This window comes from Chiloscyllium punctatum, chromosome 10, assembly GCF_047496795.1.
Source record: "Chiloscyllium punctatum isolate Juve2018m chromosome 10, sChiPun1.3, whole genome shotgun sequence".
Classification (NCBI taxonomy): domain Eukaryota; kingdom Metazoa; phylum Chordata; class Chondrichthyes; order Orectolobiformes; family Hemiscylliidae; genus Chiloscyllium; species Chiloscyllium punctatum.
This window is the reverse complement of record NC_092748.1, coordinates 84,681,579-84,706,270: the sequence shown is the minus strand read 5'-3', so window position 1 is coordinate 84,706,270 and position 24,692 is coordinate 84,681,579. Positions and strand designations below refer to the sequence as shown.

The following is a 24,692-nucleotide window of genomic DNA, read 5'->3' as shown; positions in this document are numbered from 1 at the left end:
CTATAATATAGAACAAAGTATACAAACAGAAATATTGGGTGCTTCTGATAAATGACCTGCAATAATAAAAAGTGATTTTAATATAAACTGGAACAATCCAAATGGCAATAGTAGCCTGGTTAAGGAGTTTGTAGAATGCTTTTGAAAAATTTCTTAGAGCAGGATACTTTAGAGCCAACCAGACAGCAGGTGATGGTAGACCTAGTAATATGTAATATGACAGACATAATTAACAATCTCAGAGTATAGGCACCATTAGGTAGCAAAGACCACAGGTTATTAAATATTATATTCAGTTTCAAAAGAAATGAGTGGGTCTGAGAGGGCATATTAAACTTAAATAAGGGCAACCACATGGGCTTGAAAACTATGCAAGCTCAAATGAACTGGAATCTTACACTAGAGGATAGATCAAAAGAGATCTTTAAGAGGATATTTCAGAATACTGAGAATAAGTATATTCATGCTACAAAGAAAAATCCGAAAGGAGCATTCACCATCTATGGTTAACTAAGAAGTTAAGGAAAGCTTTAAGCTAAAGGAAAACGTATGTGATTATGCAAAACTGAACAACAGGTCAGGTGATTAGACAGAATATAAATAATGTCAGAGAATAGCTGTGTGATTCATCAAGAGCAAGAAATTAGAGTATGAAGAGACCTTGATATAAATAGAAGCTAAATAGCAAACGTTTCTACAGGCATTTAAGAAGCAAAAATGTAAGTGAAGTGGGTGAGTCCCTGAGAGTGAAAACTGAACGTCAATAATAGATAATAAGGAAATGACACATGAAATCAACAAATTTCAGGACCTATCTTCACTAAATACAATGCAAAAAATTGAAATATCTGTAAATCAGGAGGTGAAAGATAGAGAGAAATTTGGTAAAATTACAAAGACTAGGGAAATGTTACTGAATGAACTGATGGAGTTTGAGGTGGACAAATCCCCTGGTTCCAACAGATATTGTCACATGGCCTTAAAAGTAGCACCTAATGAGGCATTAGTGTTAATTTTCCAAAATTAATTCAACTCAGAAAAGATTTCATCAGACCATCAAGTAGCAAATATAACTACAAACAAAGAACTGCAGATGCTGGATCTGAAGCAAAAATCAGAAAGTGCTGGAGAAACTCAGCAGATCTGGCAGCATCTGATTTGATGAAAGATCACTGAACTCAAAACCTTAATCCTGTTTTGTCTCTCTACAGGGGCTGCTGGACCTGCAGAATTTCTCAAGCACTTTCTGTTTTTGTAGCAAGTATAACTTCTTTATTCAAGTCACAAGGGAGGCATAAAACAGGAGATGATAGGCTCGTTAGCTGGATGTCTGTCATGGGGGTAGGTTTCAGAATTGATTATTAAAGAGGATACAACTGGGTTCCCAGAAAAACCTGAGGTAATTGGGAAGGGATAACATGGTTTTGTGAATTTAAATCATTTTAAAGCAATGTATTCAAGTTCTTTGAAGGAGTAACTTGTGCTGTGGATAAAAGCGAACCTGTAGACATATTGTACTTGTGTTTCCAGACGCATTAAATAAGTTGCCACATAGAAAGTTACTGCACAAATTAAGAGCTCATAATATTGGGGTAACCATAAGCATGGACAGAAGCATAGGTGGCTGGCAAAAATATCAAAGAGTATGTTTTCTTTCATTGGTAGAATGTGATGTGTGGAATTCCACTGGGCACTGTACTGTGGAGTTCAGCTTCTTTCTATTTATATCAATGACATAGAGCTTCTGTGCAGGTACAGCAGGTAATAAGGAGGGCAAATGGAATTTTGGCATCTTTGCTAAAAGAATGGAGTATAAAATTAGGGACGAGTTTGTGCAACTGTACAAGGCATTGGTGAGACTGCATCTAGAGTCCTGCCGACAGATTTTGTCCCCTTATTTAATGAAGGATGTAATTGAATCAAAGGCAATTCAAACAAGGTTCACTGGGTTAATTCCAGAGAAGGAAGACTTGTCCTATGAGAGAGATTGAACAATTTAGGCCTATACTTATTAGAGCTTAGAAGGATGATAGAAGGTCTAACTGAGATGTTAAATAGGATTTTAAAAAGTTAATGTAAAGTGAATGTTCCCCCTATCGGGTAATCAAGAATGAGAAGTCATAGTTTTAGACTAAGTGTAACAGATCTAAAACAGAGATGAGTAGGAATGACCTCTCAATTTACTACCCACAGAGCAGTGGACACTAGGACACTGAATAAATTTAAGGAGGCGACAGACAGATTTTTAATTAATAGTGGGTTGAAGGGTTATGGTCAGCAGGCATGAAGTTGCAGTTGAAGCTGAGATGAGATTAGTCATGATTATATATAATAGTAGAGTTGGTTCAAGGGGCTGAGTTACCTACTACTGCTCCTAGTTCTTATGAACAAATGCATGGTAGCTATATTTGTAGATGGCACAAAGATGGGTCAGAAAGTATGTGATAAAGAGGACATAAGGAGGATCCAGGTGGGTATAGGTAGGTTCAGTGAGCAAGCAGATGGAGTGTAAGTGGTAAAATATAATACTTTTCACTTTGGCAAGAAGGATGAAAAAAAAAGTATTATTTAAATGGAAAAGTAATGCAGAGCTCTGAGATGCAGAGGGATCTGGGTGTTCTTGTGCATCAGTCACAAAAAAACTTGGTATGCAGGTACCACAAGCAGGCTAGTATAATACTATCCTTTATTGCATTAGGACTTGAACATGAAATTAAGGATGTTAAGTTTCTGTTGAATAGAACATTAGTAACAAAACAACATGGATAGTGTGTATATTTTTGGTCTGCTTATTTAAGGAAAGGTATAAATGAGTTGGAGACAATTCCCTGAAGGTTTATTAGGTTGACACCTGGAATGAGTGGGTTATCTTATGAGGAAAGGTTGGACATATTGGGCTTGTTTATAGTTGAGTATAGAAGAATAAAGGTTTACTTGATTGAAATAGATAAGATTCTAAACAATCTTGATAAGGTAGATATGGAAAGAACGTTTCTCCGTGGGTAAGTCAAAAACTAGGTACCACTGTTTAAAAATTAGGGTTATCCTTTCAGGACAGGGATGAGGTTTTTTCTCTCTTAATTGACAAATTTGTAACTATCTCAGAAAGCATGGAGGCTGGTTAATTGAATATTTTCAAAGTTGAGATAAGTAGATATTTGTTATGCAAAAGAATCAAAAGTTATGAAAGAGAAGTGGGAATGTGGAACCAAAATAATTTCAGCTATGGGTCTTTTTAAATGGTGGAGCACTCAAGCAAGCTAATTGCTTATGTTTTTAATTCATTAGTTTGCATGTTTGTGTTGTCTAACTGCAAAAGATGCGTAAAAGATGGTTTCCTGGCAATAAATTCAGAAAATCATTTTTTTTAAAGCATGACTTCATAGTGGATATCGATTTTCAATGATTCACTACACTCTATGCATAAAAATAGCACGTTTACTCAGACTAGTCATACTGGCACAGTAGTTAGCACCAGCGCCTCACAGCACCAGGGACCAGGGTTTGATTCCAGCCTTAGGCAACTGTGTGGAGTTTGCACACTCCCCGCATGTCTGCATGGGTTTCCTCCAGGTGCTCTGATTTCCTCTCACATTCCAAAAATGTGCAGGTTAGGTGAATTGGCTCATTTGTCCATAGTGTGCAGGTATGTGTAGGCTAGGTGCATTAGTCAGGAGCAAACGTAGGGGAATGGATCTGGGTGGGTTACTCTTCAGAGGGTCAGTGTGGACTTGTTGGGCTGAAGAGCCTGTTTCCACAGTGTAGAAATTCTAATTCTAGCCTAGTTCTGTTGTTACCACACCCATAATTCTGACACTATCACATTAGGCAGGTTTTTGTTTTTAAAGAAAAGAGAATCACATTTATTGTATTTTATCTGACCTAAGTAAAATAATAAATGCATTCCAAATTCCATGCACACACCCAAATAAGTTACAGGATCTGAGGATAACTTAAGCAATTTCAATTAAAGACAATGTAGTGGGGTGTAATTAAAGAGGAATTTGGCATCTAGCTTTAGGGCATTGGTAATGTTGATGGTCAGTTTTTTTTCTTTTGGAGGCAGCAATTGCCAGGTTGATTTTACAGGAGCAGGGATGTATTGTCGCAGTTATACAGAATATTGTGTGCAATTCTGTTCTCCTTTTCTGAGGAAGGATGCTCTTGTTCTCAAGGGAGTGCAGCAAAGGTTTACCAGGCTGATTCCAGGGATGTCAGGACTGACATATGAAGAGAGATTGACGAGGTTAAGATTGTTTTTTGCTGGAATTCAGACAAATGAGGAGGGATCTCATAGAAACTTATAAAATTCTGACAGGACTGGACAGCATAGATGTTCCCAATGGTGCGTGTGTCCAGAACCAGGAGTCACAGCTTGAGGATTTGGGGTAAACCATTTAGGACGGAGATGAGGAAACATTTCTTCACCCAAATAGTGGTGAGGTTATGGAATTTATTACCACAGGTAAGTAGTTGGTGCCAAAACATTGAATGTATTTAACAGACAGCTAGATATAGCACTTGGGGTGAATGGGACCAAAGGTTATGGGGATAAAGTAGAATTAGTCTACTGAGATGGATGATCAGCCACGATCTTGATGAATAGTGCAGCAGACTCAAAGGCCTCCTCCTGCTTATTTTTTCTATGTTTCTATGTTTTTTATTATATCTTTCCTGGGACATATGGATAGCCACACAACAGACTGACTCCAAGCTTTCACAGCCTAGTCAGAATTTTGCTTCATCAGGTTTTAATTTCCTTGTGCACTTGTCTACAGAGAGAATGAATGCTTTAACACACAAAGGTTACACTGTCCCATGACCCCCTCCAACTGTCAATCAATCCTATCTGGTCATGATTAATGGATTCTAATTGCCTGCCCTTCATGTTTAGATTATGCCCAAGCATATTCTTTTCACAGCTGCACTCCATTTGACCAAGTGGTTAATTCTAATAGTTTGTCCTGACTAAGTTGAGTAACCAAATGATTATCAGAGTACTTTGCTAATAAAGTAGGACAAGTGCCTCATTCACCCTCTTTCGAGGTAATATCTCTTGGCTGGTATTTGTAGAAGTTTGACTCCATTTCACAGCTTTTGGAATGTAGGAGGTAAGGTGGTGCAAATGTTCATCTATCTCTGCGACAGTGATTTCAAGAATGGCTTCAGTTTTTTTTTAAATCCATGTAATAAATTCATCAAGTCATTTTTTCAAAATAAAGCTTGACTTCATAACAAATATTAATCATCAATGATTTACTATATTCTATACATAAAAACAACATGGCTACACTAGCTAATATGTTTCTTTTTAGGTTCTGCTCTTACTACACCCATAATTCTGATATGGATAACTGTCATAATCTCTGCTGAATGTGGAACCTCACAAATATTGCTCTAAATTAAAAATGTTACAAGTATAGTCAAAAACAGGAAAATAAAACAAGCAACATAAAAGATAGAACAATTTTTCATTAAATTAATTGCCATCTGGCAAAACAAGGAAACCTTGACAAGAAATTGGCTGTTTTCCCACAGTAGCCTCAAGCAAGAAAAGACTCAAAATGATTATGGAGTGAGTATAAGAAATAAACAACTCCTTCCTAGAAATCCCTCGCCTAATTTTGAAATTTTATTGATTGTGGGATGGAAGGAAAAAAAAGTAAATATCTTAGGCTAAGTTCATATATTCTTAATGTCTAAAGTGTTAAAGATTCTAGAAATTAGGCATTAAGCTTTGCATAATCTTTGTAACCAATTCCAAATTATAGTTGGTCCATTAAAGCAATTTGAATGGTGCAAACAGCTATTTGTCAGGGCTCATGTATCTTGACTTTCATGATTCATATCCTCTTAATCCAGTTGTGTGTTATTACATTGACTAAACAATGTTAAATAAGCTGAATTGATTGTTAATTATTTTACAAATTATTGATGATAAATTTGACAATTACATTTTTTAAGCAAATTTTGCAACAACCTTCTTGGTTTGTTCTCACCTGTGCAATGCCGCTCCTCCCACATTTGTGCAGGGCAGTTAGCCTGGTTTTCCAACGCCTGAACAATGACAGCTCTGGAACGGGTTTGACGACCAATTGTTTCAAATCTCTTTCCATCCAGGCAAATCAGCTGGCACGAACTCCATGTAGACCACTCAGTTAGGTGACAGTCACCTGGTATTACAATTGAAATATTTCATGACAACAATGCTCACATCTGAACAAAATAATGGTCGTGCATGCACTGAATGAGCCATTTCTAAACTTGTAGCAATATTAACTTGCAGCATATAGTGTCATGATGATGGATCATAACTTCAGATCACTTATAGACATATGGATCATTTAATAACAAGTTTTAAAAAAAGGCATACAGCCTCAAAATGACTGTGGGTGTAATTTCAGTGGCTTACTGGAGATCAAGATCCAAGAATTTCACACCTACTGGGATGTCAAGGAACTTTGACAGGATGGATTGAAAAGGGAAGAAATGTACCACAAACAGTTATCTCCTGGCAGTTATTTCTGACTGTGAACATAATGGGATAAAAGACAATAGTCTCAACTAGACATGTGTTTTGTGCCTTTTCCTTTTAGGAATACACAAGGACAAGTGTGTGCTAGTGGAAGGCAGTATGCTTGTGAGCTGCGGAGCTCATGTTAATAGCCTGGGTTCAATCACTAGCAAGCTGCAAAGGTAACAGACAAACAGCTCACTAAATACCCTACAATACGGGTAAAGTAGTGTATATTAAAGTCAATTAGTCAGTTTTCCTTTAACAGGACAAAACAAGGATTCTCATTCTGAGTGTCACCTGTCAGCCACTGTTAAAAGGAAATGGACAAAAGCTATGCCAATAGTTCTGAAATTCACAGTTTAGCTATCTGATGATCCACTATCAGAAATTACCCATTATGTTGGACTTGTATAGCTAACTTCTATCAGTTTTGGACCCATTTCTCTTTTCTCATCTGTGTGCATTTGTTGCATTACTATTTCTACTTGCATTGAGGAACTGATAAAGTTACTAGCTTGTTATTACAAGAAACTCTGGTTAAATTGATTTCTTTAAAAAAAATTCCCCAGTATGTTGCCTGGGTTGAAAAGTCTCAGTTATAATGAGAGACTGGATAGAATGGGTTTATTTTCCTGAGAGCAGCGGAGGCTGAGAAAGGATCTGATTGACAAAATTACAAGAGGCATGGACAGAGTAGATTGGAGAATGTCATCCTCATGGCAGATGTGCCGAAGACCAAAGGGCATAAGTTTAAAGTGAGGACCAAGTAGTTTAGAGGAGATCTGAGAATTTATTTTTCATCCAGAGAGTAGATATATGGAACATGCTAACTGAGAGCATGATGGAGGCTCCCACAACATTCAAAAACACATTTGGATAAGTACTTAAAATGTCAGGGCATACTAGGCAATGGACTAAGTGCAGGTAAATGGGATTAGTGTAGTTTGGAGTTTGTTAGTTGGCATAGACATGGTGGACTAAAGGGCCTGTTTCTGTTCAGTATGACTCTATGCAACACTAAAACTCTTTCAATTCATTTGATCTGGGAGGTAGGTATCCACAAGGAAGAAGTACTTTATAATCTTGCTGCAAACAACCAAAGCAGCTGAAGAAGAAAGAAGGATAGACAGTTCAGCTCTTATCTACACAGAGCTTGACACATTAGGGTATCCCAACGGAACCCCTAATAACTTGAGGAACCTCATCCAGAGTCTGGCCATAACAGCAGCAAATATAAGCCCAATCACAGAATCATCTCTAACAGTGGAGCAATGTTGTTTAAGAGTTTCAGTGCTGGAGCAATGTAAGACATAAACCACACGTCAGAGATTTACTGATCAAAACAAACAGTATGTTCCTTAGATTGTTGATAATTGGCAGAGTAAAGACTGTACTCAACTATCATGTGTTCACATAAAGTCTGAATGTGATTCTGTGAAAGAATTTTTCAAAAAATACTGTCCTGAGTATGCGAGTCGCTACACTATCAAACAAGGTAAGTGATACAGCTACTAACGTGGCTCATTTATCTTTGTTGGAAGTGTCATTCATTCATAAGTAGGTACCTGTTCCCAGCAAACTAGAGCAATATGTTCAAACTTTCCATTTTTTTAATTACCCAGGAGCTTGGAAAGAAATAGTTCCTCTTTGCCTTCTCCATGGACAGCACATCATTACTAGAAAGCTACAAACAGGAAGCAATAAGAAATGTTGAGTTAAAGCCAAAGGTTGTCTGGCATTTATCTGTACTGCTGCAGCACTGCAGAAGTCCTGTGCAGCCAAAATTCAGTGAGCCATCTAAGGATCATTTGCAAGGTACCCTAGCCTTCAGTGTAAATGAAGGTTTTCTCTAAATACTTAGGGGGAAATAGAGGAATCAACAGGAGGAACTATTTGAATTTTTGACAAGTGAGGAATCACAGGAGAGGACAATCATCCATCCAATTGCACATTATCCTCAAAGAATGTCTCCAAAGCAGTTCTCTAGAATTTAAATAGGGGCAATACATGGGAAGGCTTCAATCCCGCAGGAAGATTGGTAAATTTGACATATTGCAGGTGCACCTCAGCTATGCTCCAGGCAGGCATGCTGCCACTGTCAGTCAAGGTTAACTCTTGTTAATTTTTTTTTTGTTGCTTGATGAGTATAGCACTAGAACAGAATATTTAATTCACCCCAGTCAGTCAGCAGTCCAATCAGAATTTAACAGGTGAGTAATGTCTTGCTCCAAAGAGCCAATATTTACATCATATTCGCAGGTTACTTCACAACTGCAGGACTTCCCAATTACAACAATCCAAAGGTTAAAAAAAAATAGTATAACATGGAAATAAAAGTGCTGGTCACGCAAGACCTCCAGTTTGAAGTACACAATGATAGTGCATCATTGAAAAGCTTATTAGTTTTCTCCTTGTAGCATATTACATATTTTCTTTTGTTCCTTGGCTAAATGACAGTGTCAAATTTCCACCCAAAATAAGACTTGCCCACTTCATGACCCTCTGAGCAACAGACATGGTGGTCATCGAATGCTCCTAAGACAGAGCTAGATAGGTCTTGACCAACAAGGGAGTCAATAGTTATTGTGGGATAGGTGGGCAAGTGGAGTTGAGGGCATGATTAGATCAACTATGACCTGATCAAAATAGCAGAGCATGTTAGATGAGCCGAATGGTCTACCTCTCCACTTAACTTTTATATTTAATAGTAATTGCCATTTAACCACTGTGAAGAATTACAGACATTTGAAGGGATATCTCTTAATGGCAACTTATCTCACAGCACCTCCATAATGTCCAACACAAAGAAACCAAGAAACATCACCAATAATACAAATGACATGTTTCCAGTGCACCAGCATATCAGAAATTAGAATAACCTTGCATAGATTTAAGGCTGAAAGAGTTAGATTCTTGATCAGTCGGGGAAATCAATGGTGAGTAGGTTCAAGAGGCCGTATAGCCTACCCCCGCTCCTATTTCTTATAGTCTCATTGTATGTTCTTCTATGAAGAGCTGGAGAAAATATGGAAACCAGATTAAATGACTGCCTATATATGGGACACCTCTGACTTTTTATAATTGCTTATTTTAGGAGAAGAAGCCATACAGTGTGGAAATAGGCCCTTCGGCCTAGCAAGTCAACACCAACCCTCAAAGAGTACCCATTCAGATTCATTCCCCTACTACTTCTACATTTACCCCTGGCTAATGCACTAACCAATACATCCCTGAACACTGGGCAATTTAGTATGGCCAATTTACCTAACCTGCACATCTTTGGATTGTGGAAGGAATCCAGAGCACCCAGACGAAGCCCACGCAGACATGGGGAGAATGTGCAAACTCCACACAGACAGTCGCCTGAGGCTGGAATCGAACACAGGTCCCTGGCACTGTGAGGCAGCAGTGCTAACCACTGAGTCACTGTGCCACCCACAATCTTGTGATAACCCTGTTAAGAGCATTAATTTCTTCCAGCAATGGAGCCATAAGCTTTTCGCTGTTATGTGAGTGATGACATGGCCTGCTGCCAGGCTCATCTTACCACCTTAACCATCTTATTGCCATAGCTCAGGAGCTGAATCTCCTCCTGTCCTCCATGTTTCTGAACAATATGTTTAAAAAGCGCATCACAAGAAAATTGTTGCTTCTACCGTTGCTGCTTCCAGACATTTTAAGTTACCCTCAAATACCTAAGCCAGACAGATAACAAACCAACTGGAAGTCAAGCAGACCCAAAACAGAATCAAAAATAAAACAAACATCAAGCCCAGACCACAGGAAAACAGGAAAAGGTCAGCCACAGAAGAAAACATGCAGAAACGCAGGCCTCTGATTTCAAAGCAACTTCAACAGAACACACTGGGGGCTAAATTGGGTAATAGGTGCAAGGTACTGGGCTGTGAACCTGCACCTGTAAGTTGACATGTATGCAACATGTTAACTTCATGCTACCTGCTCTTTATAATTATATTAGACAGCTAGCATACACAGTGCTGATCATTGACTGCACCCAGCAGTAACTTGCTTGCACCACTTAACATTCTGCTTCAGGCTGGCTTGCAAAGGGTGCATTGCTTTGGGGGGATAGAAAGAATGTGGGGTCATTTGGGAAATATAGTGAATTATACAGGAAGTGATTCTAATCAAAAGATCGAGGGAGCACGTTGGTATAGAATTCAATGTCAAGAAGAAACCCAAGGATGTGCATACAGTTTTGAATGCTGTTCAATGATCTCACACATCAAGGGCAAGTGCATGAAATTTTAAATACAATGGCCTGCTAACTGCACCACTTGCCTTGGTAATATATTATTATTCAGTACAATATTCAGTTTACCACAACCTACCACTAACTAACTAACAATCTCTATCAATCAGGATTCTTGCCTGGAGTTCATGTGCTTTACCTAGCCTACACACTAGGCACTTGCACAAAGCTCCTGACCAAACTTCACAGGTTTTACACACTGCCAAATATTCAACATGTCAGGTATATCAGCAAAATGATGCTAATCAAAGCTGAGGCCATTGTTATAGGCAGAGGTGAAACACTGATCTCATCCTCATTCCTAATCCTCTTTTTCCTTATCCCACAAGCCCATCATTCCACAGCCTTGAGATTCCAGATTTGCAATACTGTGGTTGACTCTTAAACCATCGAGTTCACTAATGGCCTTTAAGGAAGGAAATACATGGGAATATGTCATCCTCACCTGTTCTGGCCTAGGTGTGACTCCACAGAAACATGATTGATGCTTAAATACTGACTGAAATAGCCTCACTAGCCACTCAGCTCTGGAGAAGGGTTATATATGAAACATTGACTTCTCCACCTCCTGATGCTGTGTCGAGAATGTGGTGCTGGAAAAGCACAGCAGATCAGGCAGCATCCGAGGAGCAGGAGAATCGATGTTTCATGTATAAGCCCTTCACCAAGAATGAGGCATTCCTGATGAAGGGCTTATGCTCGAACCGTTGATTCTCCTGTTCTTTGATGCTGCCTTCTCTGCTGTGCTTTTCCAGCATCACACTCTCAACTCTAATTTCCAGCATCGGCAGTCCTCACTTTCTCCACCTCCTGAATCTGCTGGCTTGCTGTGTTCTTCCAGCCTCTGACTTGTCTACCTTGTGAGCCAATTATGTCAAGTAAAATTAGGGATGGGGAGCAAAACCGCGCAGCAGATTAGGGCTTCTGAGCGAGGGGCTTGCCTGCACCATTCATTTCTCTTTTTGTTTGTTTATTTTTTCTCTCTCTCTTCTCTCGTTTTATTTTCTTTTTTATTCTATTTTACTTATCTCTTGGTGAAGTGTTTGGTCCCAGTGACAAGTAGGCTCAGCAGCATGGACTCAGTCCTAGCAACAATGGCAGAGATTAGTTCAGGTTCCTTGTGGCTTCTGTCAAGGCAGTTTAGTGCTGCCTCAACACCTAGTTCAGGCTTCGGGTGAGGTTCCGGGAGGCCACAGGGTGGCCTGCAGTCATTCCTCATGGTTGCTTCAGTGACGGCTGACGATGAGGCCTTCTGCCGGACTTGACAGGGTGACAGCAAGCCTGGCTTCCTGAGCATGTATGGCAGCAGCGGCAGGAGGCAGTTGTATGAGGGCAGTGAGCCCAGCACATAAGGAGTGAGCCTTCAAGAAACACCCGATAGCAGTGATTGCGGGTCCTGAGCTGAGTGATGGCATCAGCACAGGACTTGAGATGGTGGCAGTGGCATTGGCTTTTAATGGCAGGATGGCCTCTGCAGTTGGCAGAGAAGGCAACATCTGTGATTGGTGTCAGTCAGCCATGGCAGTGCGGGAGGCCGAAATCGATACTCTGGGGGAGACAACAGGAGTGGTGGTTTCTTCAGCTGCAGAATGGTAGGCCCCATGAGGGGATTCCTGGTATGGACTGTGTGAGGAAAGCACAGCAAAGAGGAGGATCGGAGCCCCTGTAGGAAGTGCAGTCCATACATGGCTAAGTACTTTCCAATATAATATTTGACATTAGCTTTATTTCTTTATTTAATACTAATAATTACTGCAATGTTTAACTTTTAACTTTGTTCTTTCTTTCTACCATGTTCTTAAGATTCTGTAGCTCAATACTTGTACCTAAATGATGCCTTGTATGGTGACAATATAAACTTTTCACTGTATTTGAATATGCATGACAATAAAACAAATCTAAATTTCAAAATGCTAGGCTTGCCAGTGAAAATCACATCTAATGTAACAATAAAATTATTTTAAAAACATTCTTCTGAGTCACAAGCTGCACAAGGTATAAGCAAACACCTGACTTCTCTATCGTCTTAACATAATTTCAATCTTATATATTTTAGTTTTCAGATTCCCATGAAGCATCATCAAACCAGACCAGGCCATAGAGGATTACCAAGAAGAGAGTGAAGATAGGGACACACAAATGATTTCACACTGACAGCCAAAAGCTCAGCTTCTGCTCCTCCTTTGTCTTAAGTCACTTGTCCTGCTCTGAGTAACCTCTGCTCATCCACCCCACTCATAATTTATTCTAGGCAGAATGCTTAATAGAGCACACATGTTTGGAAATTACTACCACGTGCAGAAGTCTTAAAGGCAATAAAAATTCCTGTAACAGCTGCCATATCAATTAATATAGATTTTTACAAGTTGAATGAACTGTGGGAAAGCATCAAATACCTGAAGCAATAGATATTAGAGATCTACCAGCCAAAGACCTATGAATGGTTGATGACCCTGTAAGTGGTTGATGAATGGGGTAGATGTTCTTTACTGCCGCATGTTTGAATGGGTGAAGTTAAGAGAGGTGATGACTGAAGCGCTGAGCTCCAAATGGGCACCAGTGACATCAAATTAGTGTTTTATTTCTTCTCTCATGGGATATGACTGTTGTTGGCAAGATCAGCATTTGATGTCCATTCCTCCAGCCCCCTTGAACTGAGTGACTTTCAAGACCCTTTTGAAGCCAGTTAAGAGTTAACCACATTGAAAGTGCAATAAGTGGCTGCCACAATCATCTGTGCACACCAAGTCTGTATTTATGAGTCCAACAACCAGAAAATATATGGTTAATGCACATTTTGGACACAGCATGCTTCTGGTGCTCTGTGGTTCTGTTTGTTAAGGCAAAGAGCCAAGCAAGCAAAACTGACCTTTAAGCTTTAAACCCGCAGGAGAACTACACTGCACCTGACATCATTATACATTCAGATAACAAAGCAGCAGCTTTAGCCAACCTGCAGGAACAGGTTATTACCTTGCTGAAATCTATTTTGTAGCTACTGGTTTCCAATTAGTCACTGCAGTTAAATGCTTATATGTAGGAGAAAAGGCTTTATTTAGTTAAAAGCAAATGTTAATTTAGAATTCTGAATTTTGCTTGATTAGTCTCTTCTTAGCTTGGATATTGCTGGATTTTCATAAATGGGAGCTCGGGGACAATGGAGTCTGTCTTCTGATTTGTCTGGATGCCTGTTTTCAGGTTCAAGGTAATTTTCTTTTTGAGCAGGATCATTCAGTCCCACATTGATTCTCCGAAAAGCTTTCCACTGAGATCCACCCCAACCACCACCCCCATCCCACACTTATTCCAGCATTTCCCACAGCTAATCAACCTAGCCTGCATATCCCAGGACACTATGGGCAATTTATCATGACCAAACCACCTAACCTGTGCATCTTTGGACTGTGGGAGGAAACCAGAGCATCTGAAAAAAACTCATGCAGACACTAGGAGAATATGTAAACTCCTCACAGTCACACAAGGGTGAAATTGAGCTCAGGTCCCTGATGCTGAAAGGCAGCAGTGCTAACCACAGAGTAACTATGCCACCCCAATTTACATTCCAGCAAATCAATGTATGAAATTCAGGCAGACGATAAAACGTGCAAGTAGTCTACTACACTAGATTATCACCCGGGAGTGGGGATAAATATCACCTCCAACTAGAAAATCAATCCATTTATTTAAGCTATGATCTAACATCAGGAAGAAAACCTCAACAGAATAAATCAAATAAAAGTGCAAGATCAACATCTAAGATTTTGAACTTTTTATCAAACAGGTATTTGTTTCAACTCCTATGTAAAGAAATATGAACTGAAACAGAATAAATTCTGGGAAAAAGAATATTCTACTGTGAATCATAGAAATTGTAGCTTGCAAGTGTGAAAGTGTAAGTGTTTTTCACTGACAAGGACCATGATTAAGTGGTACTTTCCAAGTCACAAACTGCCACAGTTAACCTTTTGAACCTGACATGAAGGAGTTCATAATGACCTAAGTATTTTTCTAAAAATTCTGTTTGCAGTTGGTGGCACAGCTGCTAAAAAGGGACTTTCCATCTTCAGCAAATAGGTTCTGTACATGTGACAAATGCTTATCAGTGCTTCTAATGTTAGTTATCATTAACTGTCACTTACCCTTAAAACATACTGATGATTCATTAGAAAGTTCATACAACTATAGAGTCCCAAGGCTTACAGCACAGAAAAAGAGCATTCACCCCACCGAAACTGCACCATTAAAAATAAACATCTATTCTCCCCTATTTTGTAGCATTTTGTCCATAATCTTGTATAGCTTAGCATCACAAGTGCATATCTATATACTTCGTAAATGTTATGACTGTTTCACATCTACCACCCTTACAGGTAGTGAGCTTCAGATTCCCACCACTGTCTGGGTGAAAAAACTCCTAATTTCAATAGCAACACGGCATAAATTAGAAATGCAACCAAGGCAGGGCAAATTCAGCTATTTGATGTCTAAATATGAGGCTTAATGAGAGCAGTATTAGAGGTAAGTCAGATGAGTTAAGAGCTTGGATTGACATATGGAAATACAATGTTGTTGCATCACAGAGATATGGTTGACAGTGGGACAACTCTGGCAATTTAACATTCCAATGTGTAAAATTTTCAGGCAGGACAGGAAGTGGTGTTGCATTATTAGATAGGGAGTCACCTACTCCAGTAAGGAGGAATGATATCTTGGAAGGGTCATCAAATGAGTCTTTGTGGGTAGAACTTAAGAATAAGAAGGGGGCAGTCACACTGTTAGGAATGTATTATAGATCCCCAGCAGGCCATTGAGGAACAGATATGTAGTCAATTCACTATGCTGTGAATAACTAATACGAGGAAAATTATATTAGGGAATTTCAACTAGCCTAATGTTAATTGGAATAATCATAATTAAAGGATTTAGAGAGAGGAGATTACTTGAAATGTGTACAGGAAAGCTTTTTATATCAACATGTTGATGATGCTACGAAGAGCAGTGCTGTGCTGGGGAATGAAACGTCTGCAGGCCAACTTCCCAACTCGGTAAACATGTCCACTCCAACTGCAACCAGCACCCGAGCTACAAATCTTTACCCTATGCTTGAACATATAATAGGTACAAAGGGAGCAAAACAATGCAGGCCCTAGAGGAGCTTTAGAAGTGTTAGGGAGAGCTCAAGAAAACAGTTAAACTAAAACAAAAGGGGTAATAAGAAAATGTTGATGGACATGATTAGGAAGAATGTTCTAGAAGTATATCAAGGCAAAGAGAATAACCAGGGAAAGAGTGGGGCTTAATAAGGACCAATTAGACAAACTGTGCATGAAGCCAGAGGATATTAGTACAGTGTTAAATGAATACTTCACATCTGTCTTACTCAGGTGGAGAGGGATGCAAGTACAGAATTTGCGGAGATGGACTGTGAAGTTCTTTAGCAGATTGATACAAGAAGCAAAGAGGTATAGAGGGTTTTGGTAGATTTAAAAATGGACAAATCCCTAGGTCCAAATGAATTGTATGCTCGGCTGTTATGGGAGATGTTGGAGGAAATTGTAAGGGCCCTGACCAAATTTTCAAATTATCTCTGGCCACAGGGAGGTGCCAGAGAACTGCAGGACAGCTAATGTGGTTTACACAAGATGTAGTGGAGCTAGACCAGGGAACTATAGACCAGTGAATTTAACACCAATACAGCATGTTAAAAAACACAAAACGCCAGGTTATAGTCCAACAGGTTTATATGGAGGCACTAACTTTCAGAGCGCTGCTCCTTCATCAGGTGCTTCATCAAGAAACAGTGCTTCGAAAGCTTGTACTTACTAATAAACCTGTTGGACTATAACCTGGTGTTGTTGATTTTTAACTTTGTCCATCCCAGTCCAACATCAGCTCCTCCAAATCATGACCAATAGGGAAACTGTTGGAGAAAATAATGAAGGAGAAAATGAATTTCCATTTAGAGAGGTAAGATTTGGTTAGGTATCGTCAGCATGGCCTTGTCAGAAAGAAGTCATGTCTAACAAATCTGATGGAATTTTTTGAGGAGGTAACCAAGTGCTTGGATGAAGATAATGCAGTTGGTGCAAATTATATGGATTCCAGCAAGGCCTTTGACAACATTCCATCATGGCAAACTGTTAAAGAAGGTAAAAGCTCATGGGATCCAGGATAACTTGGCAAGGTAGATCAAAAATTAGCTTAGTAATGGGACACAATGGGTAGTGCCGAAGGTTGTAAGTGTGATTGGAGGCCAGTGCAGTTGTGTACAATAGGGATCAGTGCTGTATTCCTTATTGTTTATGATAATCATAAATGATGTAGATAAGAATGTGGGAGGGATGATAAGTGAATTTGCAGATGACAGAAAGTTTGGTGGGTAGTTGATCGTGGGGAGGAAGATGTTAGGTTACAGAAAGATATAAACTAATTGATCAGTTGGGCAGATCAGTGGCAGATGGAAGTTAACCCTGATAAATGTGAGGTGATGCACTTTAGAAAAAGGAAAAGACAAGGGAATACTCAATGAATGGCGAGACACTGGGTCATTCGGAGGAATAGAGGGATCTGGTGGTGCCTGTCCATAGATCCCCGAAGGTGACAGGACAGAACAATAATTAAGAAGGCATATGGCACACTTGCCTATATCAGTTGTGACAAAGATTATAAGAGCAAGGAGGCCATATAGGAGCTGTACAGAACTTTGGTAAGGCCACAGCTAGAATACTATATGCAGTTCTGGTCACCATACGATAGGAATTATGTAATTTCACTTTAGTGGTCACAAAGGAGGTGCCCCAAGACATTGGTTGGGACATGGTGTATTTGAGCTCTGAAGAGAGGATGGATAAGCTTGGTTGTTTTCTTTGGAACAAATAGGCTTGAGAGAGGACATGGTACAGGGGTATATTGGTGAAAATATCAGCTATAACTGTACCTTTCCCAAAAGCAAATCAGCAAAATGCACACTGCCTCAAATCATTAGTTGTCAAGTTTTAATAAATTTTGATTAAAGGGAATTGCTTGAAAGCATTAACTCTCTCCCTTCATGGATGCTGACTGGCCTGATCAGTCTTCCCAATATCTACAATGTTTATATCAGATTTTTGGCATTCATTGTCATTTCTTCTTGTTTTAATGTTCATAATCTTATATTTTAACTATATTAAAAACTTTCCAGGTGTTTTCACTAACATTGTCCTAGACCCAACTATCTATTTACTGGCATCAATGATCTTCATTCCATCATAAGGTCAGAAGTGAAGAAGTTCACTACTGATTGTACAATGTCCAGCACCATTTGCAAGTCCTCAGATATTGAAGCAGCCAGTGTCTATATGCAGCAAGACCTGGACAATATTCAGGCATGGCAACATGAATAGCTACTATCATGCATGTCACAGAGATGCCAGGAAATGACCATCTCCAACAAGAGAGAGTGTAGCCTTTGTTCTTTAACATTCACTTGCATTACTATGACTGAATCCTTGACTTTCAGCATCTTGGAGTTATACTGACGGAAGCTGAACTAGGTCAGACATATAATTACATATAACTACAATGGCTACAACAGCAGATGGGGTGCTCAGAATCTTGTAGCCAGTAACTCAACTCCTGACTCCCCAAATCCCCAAAGCCTGTCCACCATTTGCACGTCACAAGTTAGGAGTGATTTGGAATACTCTGTACTTGACTGGCAAGTGCAGCTCCAACAAGACGCAAGAAGCTTGAAACTACCCAGGACAAAGCAGCCCACTTGGTTGGTATTCCATTCACCCCCTTCCACATTTAATTCCATCACCACTGATGCACAGTAGCAACAATGTGTATTATCTGCAAGATACACTCCAGTAACTTACCAACACTCCTTTCATCAAAGACATAACTTCTACCATCCAGAAGGACAAAGGATGCAGATACATGGGAATGCCATCTGCAATTTCCCCTCCAACACACAGCCCAACCTGATTTGGGACCATGTCAGTTACAGCACTCTACAGGTTCTGACATACCAAGGACTGTAGTAGTTCAAGAGGTACAGCTATCACCTTCTCCAGGGCATTTAGGGATGGGGTAAAAAATGCCAGCCTAGCAGCCATTCCCACAACCTATGAATGGATGAAAAAATGTTGGCTTTCCTAATATGCAGAATTACAGATTATTAACACTATGTCAGTGACATCAGTATTCATTGGCATCTCTCATGCTTGTAGTTTGAATGCATCGTAGAATGTTAATATACTTTAAAGGTATAAGTGTATGTTGTTTTCTTCTGCTAAGTAACACTTGAAAAAGTGCATAATACTAAAGAGAAATATCAGCGATCACAGCAGCTTGCCAGTGAATAATTATATGATAACACCGATGTGAATTAGAATCAATTAAGTAATAAATTGCAAGCATTAATTTTGATATCATGAAGCATTATTGATCTTCCCTTTTACAAAACCATCAAATTTGTCATAAATGGAAATAAAAGCATTGTAGCAATATCTCAAAGAGCTCTTAATTTAACTTGTAATGACTTTTATGCTTCAATACATTGCCAACATGATTATCAGAAATATTCCAAAGTATTAACAATTCATATTTATGTGAGGTAATCATATGACATTTTACCTGGACAAGGCACTGAACAAGGAATCTTTAATCCCCACACATCAGATATTCCAACTGGCCTGTTGCCACACAATTCGTTCTCCACCACCTTTGCTGAACCTGGGAGTCTTCCATCATGAACAATACAAGAGAGATTACGCACTTTAAAACCATCACCACACTGTGCTCCCTGCAAAATAAAGTAATTATTGATTATAGCCTTTGAAACATTAATAAAAATGTCTATGAGAACTGAGATCCAAATCAAATTCAGGCAACATTATCTGACTTCTGTTATGGGTTGTAGTGAAAATGGGCTATCGATATTTAACTTCGATCATTTGACTTTACTAACTGAGATTTTCCTGGATTAAAAGTACTTTTTTAAAGGATGCTACTGACCTAGAATGTCTGCTGTGATTGGTTGACCATCCCAAGCACCCAGGTCAAAAAAATGACACTAATTGCATTGGAATTGCCATTGTTCTCAAGAATCATTGAAATTCAATGCAGCAGCAAGGAATTTGCATCTTTTGCTTTATTCACACTTGCATGACAAATTCAGATATTGAGTAATGATAGGTTGCTTGCAGCGAAACAATGACACAGACACTAGAATCCTCAGAGGAATTGTACAGCAACAGCAGCATTTGAGCAACTAAGGAAAGGGAAAGCAAAATTGATCGAACGTTCTTTTCTGCTGAAATCTCTCAACCTCAGAAGGCAATGCTCATGAAAAAGCAACCTAGGAAACAACAATTCAGCAAGAAATCAAGATTATCTCGAAGTTTCACTGCTCCTTAGGAAATAGGTTGAAACATTCGGACACAGTATTCACTCTTGCAATTTAATGATTCTAAAAATCAGGAACCAGCAACCTCTTTTATGATCCTATCAATATGGACACCCCTACTCCTAATTTATAAGAATTATTACTTGTGTTTGTGTGCCTGATTTTGATGGTGTGATTTTGTATTTTTCTCAGGTTTAAAGGTAAAAAAGAAACTCTCTTTCAAGCAAGAAAACATTGGATTTGACGTTTTCTTAGTTTTTGATCTGGTGAACTAATCATAATTGACGTCCAATAGCCATGCAAGCAACAGGGAAGGTTAAAAAGACAGGAGCCAATCACTAATTGGTGAAGGTGTGGCCAAGTGATATTATCATCAGACTATTAATCCAGGGACCCAAGTGATGTTCTGTGATCCATGTTTCAATCCTGCCATAGCTCTTGGTGGAATTTGACTCTAATAAACGTCTGGAACTCATGGTCGAATGACGACCATGAAGGTGTTGTTAATTATTGGAATAAAACCAAAATCTGGATGATTAATGTCTTATTAAGGAAGGAAATCTATACTCCTTATCTGATCTGACCTACATGTGACTCCAGATCCACAGCAAAATAGTTTCCTCTTAACTGTCTTCTGAGCAATTAGGGATGGGCAATAAATGCTAGCCTAGCCAGTAACACATAACTCATCAAAGAATTTTAAAAAAAACTTTTCACTTGTTCAGAACTTTGAGAGATTTGCAAGCTAAAATGTAAATAATTGCATTTTTCTCTCTTCAGAATGAAAATCCTCATCCTACATTTAGTGTTTTTTTTCAACATGATAGTGGAAAAGCAGTTAAATGAACAAATCTTGGTCCCCTAGTTAAATTCAACTAGGAGAAAGTGAGGACTGCAGATGCTGGAGATCAGAGCTGAAAAATGTGTTGCTGGAAAAGCACAGCAGGTCAGGCAGCATCCAAGGAGCAGGAGAATCGACATTTCAGGCATACGCCCTGCTCCTTGGATGCTGCCTGACATGCTGTGCATTTCTAGCAACACATGTTTCATCCCTAGTTAAATTCTCAAGCAGACTGAATTCTTATGTCTCCTAGTAATTACTTGCTAATCAATTGTGTTCAACAGCAATCTGATAATGAAACAAGGAGTGTGGTGAGGAGGAATCAATATACATGAGAGAGATCTTAATTCCTTAATCCAAAATGAACAACTGAAGGCAAAAAAAAAGCAGAGAACATCCCAATGGCATATTCAAATATATGGACAACCTTTATACAGTCTTTACACTATCTTACTGACATTCTTATTTTTAAATCACCAAAATCTTCTCTTAATATATTATACGAAACATATAGATTGGTTGAAAACATAATTATTCTTTAACTCAATGACACATTAACAATGTATCTAAAATGGCAGTCTGTACTCAGATAACACATTCTATGTATTTATTAGCGAGAGCATTAAATTTGAATTGAAATACATAAAATACTCCTTTATTCTCTTTGGTGAACACTACAATGCAAAAGCAGTAAATAAATATACATTGGTGTAAGCGTAAGTTGAAATCTCTGCCAAATTATTTTTGCAACACTGTAACATTCAGTTCACAGAGTGATAAAGTATTTACTAGCTGTTTTAAGATACGTTAAATTAAGGAACCAACTTGAAAGCAAAATTTTATGACACCTAACCCCATTTATTTTCCATGCAAATATTGTTATATAATACATTATCTGTAAAACAGTATCTTCTCTGAAATGCAAAAGTACTTATTATGTTTGCAATGATATAACATTTGATTTACAGATAGAGAAATTGGAATAGAAAAATCTTGATTAATATAGCGCAAACAGCACCAACAATAAATTTTCAGGAAAACACAACATTCAGCCCTGCATTATCTCAGTGCTTCTAAATCAGAGCTGTACATTGCCATCTTACTACACATCTAATTTCTGAAATTTATTTCCTGTCTGTTTCTCCATGTCTAAGCTTTTATGTTTGCTTCTTCACCTTCTATTTTTTTTACTTACTTGCTTATAAACATCAAAACTTTAATTCAGGAAGTCTGACTCATTCATCACATACCAAAATGTACAAAAACAACTAATCTTAGAGTGAAGATGTTGTCAGTAATTTGAACCAAAACTTGTACTGTTGGCACTAAATGAAAAGTAGTTTTATTTGTTTGCAATTTTCGCAATCCAGGCAATTTTAAGATTAACAGCTCCATCAAGGAAGAGACAAGACCTATTCTGTGAGCACTATGACAATCTGGCTGGCCACTGATATTTGCTACAAATCGTCCGACTCCCATAGTTACCAGATACATCCTCACATCCTGCTTCCTGTAAAGACTCTTATTCCATTCTCTGTCTCCGTCAAATCTGTTCCAAAGATGCCAACTTCAAAAAGGAGGCCTCTGAATGTCCATCTTTTTCTTCAACCAAGAATTCCCCATCACTGTGGCTGATAGGGCCCTCAGCCATGTCTAACCCATCTCCTGCACTTTGGCCCTCACCCTTCTCTGCTCTCCCAGAACAGCAATAGTGTACACCAGTCCTCAGTTACCATGCCACCAGCATCCATCCACATCCAAAAGATCATTAGCCACCATTACCACCACCTCCAGTGAGATGCCATCACCAGACTCATATTCCCCTCCCCTCCCTTGTCAGCATTCCACAGGGATGTTCCCTCCAGGGTACATTGATCCATTCCTTCACTCCCAACACACACATGCTCTTGCCCCCAACCCCTACAGCCATGTAATCACAGAAGGTGCAAAATCTGTCTGTTTATTTCCTCCCTCCTCACTATCCAAGGCCCCAGACACAGCTTCTAGGTGAAGCAGTGATATACTTGCACTTCAGTCAATCTAGTCTATGGTATTTGCTGTTTACAATATGGTCTGTTCTACACTGGGGAAGCGAGATGTAGACTGGGCAGTTACTTTGCAGAATGCCTACAGCCGGCCCACAAAAATGACCCTGAGCTATTTGTTGCCTGTCACTTCAATACACTACCTTGTTCCCTGGTCAACATCTCTGTCTCGGGCTTGCTACATTACTCCAGCAAAACTCTGTGCAAGCTGGAAGAACAGTGTCTCATTTTCTGCTTCGGGACCCTGCAGCCTTCAGGACTCAATATCAAATCCATTAGTTATAGGCCCTGAGCACATTCTCCCATTTCCTTACCCCAACCCTGACACATCAGGCCTTGTCATCACACAGGCTGTTATCACAATCAACCCATTGTCAACCACTAATGGTCTCTATTCGCAGCTATTGATTCTCCTTGGCTGACCTATGCCTATTCTTTTGTCTGCTCAACTGTTCTCTCTCACTGGAATCCATCTCTACCTATCAGTTACTCCTCCACTGTTTCCTCATCTGGAGAATGACAATTAAACCCATTAGGTAAAACCATCAGGTAAATCCAATCTGGTTCAACAATGTCCTGTAGGAAAGGAAATCTGCTGTCCTTACCTGGTCTGTGTGCGACACCGGACATACAGCAATCTGGTTGACTCTTAAATGCCCTCTGTGCAATTTGGAACAGGCAATAAATGCAGGCCTAGCTAGTTATGCTCACATTCCTTGAATGACTAAAAAAAAATCTGGATTAGAGTGGTGCTGGAAGAGCACATCAGGTCAGGCAGCATCTGAGGAGCTGGAAAATCGACGTTTCGGGCAAAAGCCCTTCATAAGAAAAAAAACCTCTGCTTTCTCTCCACTGAACTTCTCCAAAAATTTCTGTTTTTATTTCTAATTTCTAGCATCTGCAGTTCTTTGATTTTTTTTGTATATGTTATTGCATGCTGAACAGGTTACATTGATATGATAGACATTTTTATAGAACATTTGAGGAAGACCAGATATTCGGTATTGCTCAATTGTGAACCTAAGCTGTCATGAGTTCACATGACATCATCAGAGTAAAACTGTTCAGCGTTAACCCTTTGAGACTCATAGATAACGAGCTTCTGTATAAATATATTTATATTTGTTCAATGATACAAAATTCTTAGCAACTCCTTATAGAAAAGAAGGGTTTATTATAAATTGTAAAATATCTTAGAATTCCTCAGACGTTTCAAAGCATGTAACATCTAATTGAATATTTTGATAAGTAGCAATCATTATTACATGGCAATTAATTCATACACAAGCTCAAACAAAATTGTTAATTTGATAACTGACCAGTTAACAGGCTTTTGGCTGAGAGAAGAATGCTAATTAGGATATGAGAACATCCTATCCTCTGCAACCTAAGGCAATGGTAGCTTTATATCCATTGTAAATGATAAATGGAACATACTTCTGCTTAATAGCTCATTCAAAATATTTTCTGACAATATTGCATTCCCTTGGGACTAGACTTAATCACATGTCCAATTCCTGGAACACTCAAAACTCAACCTGACTCCCAAAGAAAGGCATAGGTTTAGGGTGAGAGGGGAAAGATATAAAAGAGACGTAAGGGGCAACTTTTTCACACAGATGTTG

At 39.0% G+C, this 24,692-nt stretch overlaps 1 protein-coding gene across 3 annotated transcripts in view; it reads right to left on the bottom strand.

Annotated features, from left to right (window-relative positions):
* thsd7ba (thrombospondin, type I, domain containing 7Ba) overlaps positions 1–24,692 on the bottom strand; it is a 908,760-nt gene that overhangs the window by 60,343 nt on the left and 823,725 nt on the right. For all 3 annotated transcript variants that reach the window (XM_072579697.1, XM_072579699.1, XM_072579698.1), the window contains 2 exons: positions 19,410–19,578; positions 6,000–6,173 (listed from right to left, as the gene is read on the bottom strand). In XM_072579697.1, the coding sequence (XP_072435798.1) occupies positions 6,000–6,173; positions 19,410–19,578 (343 nt within the window). The remainder of the gene's footprint in view (positions 1–5,999; positions 6,174–19,409; positions 19,579–24,692) is intronic.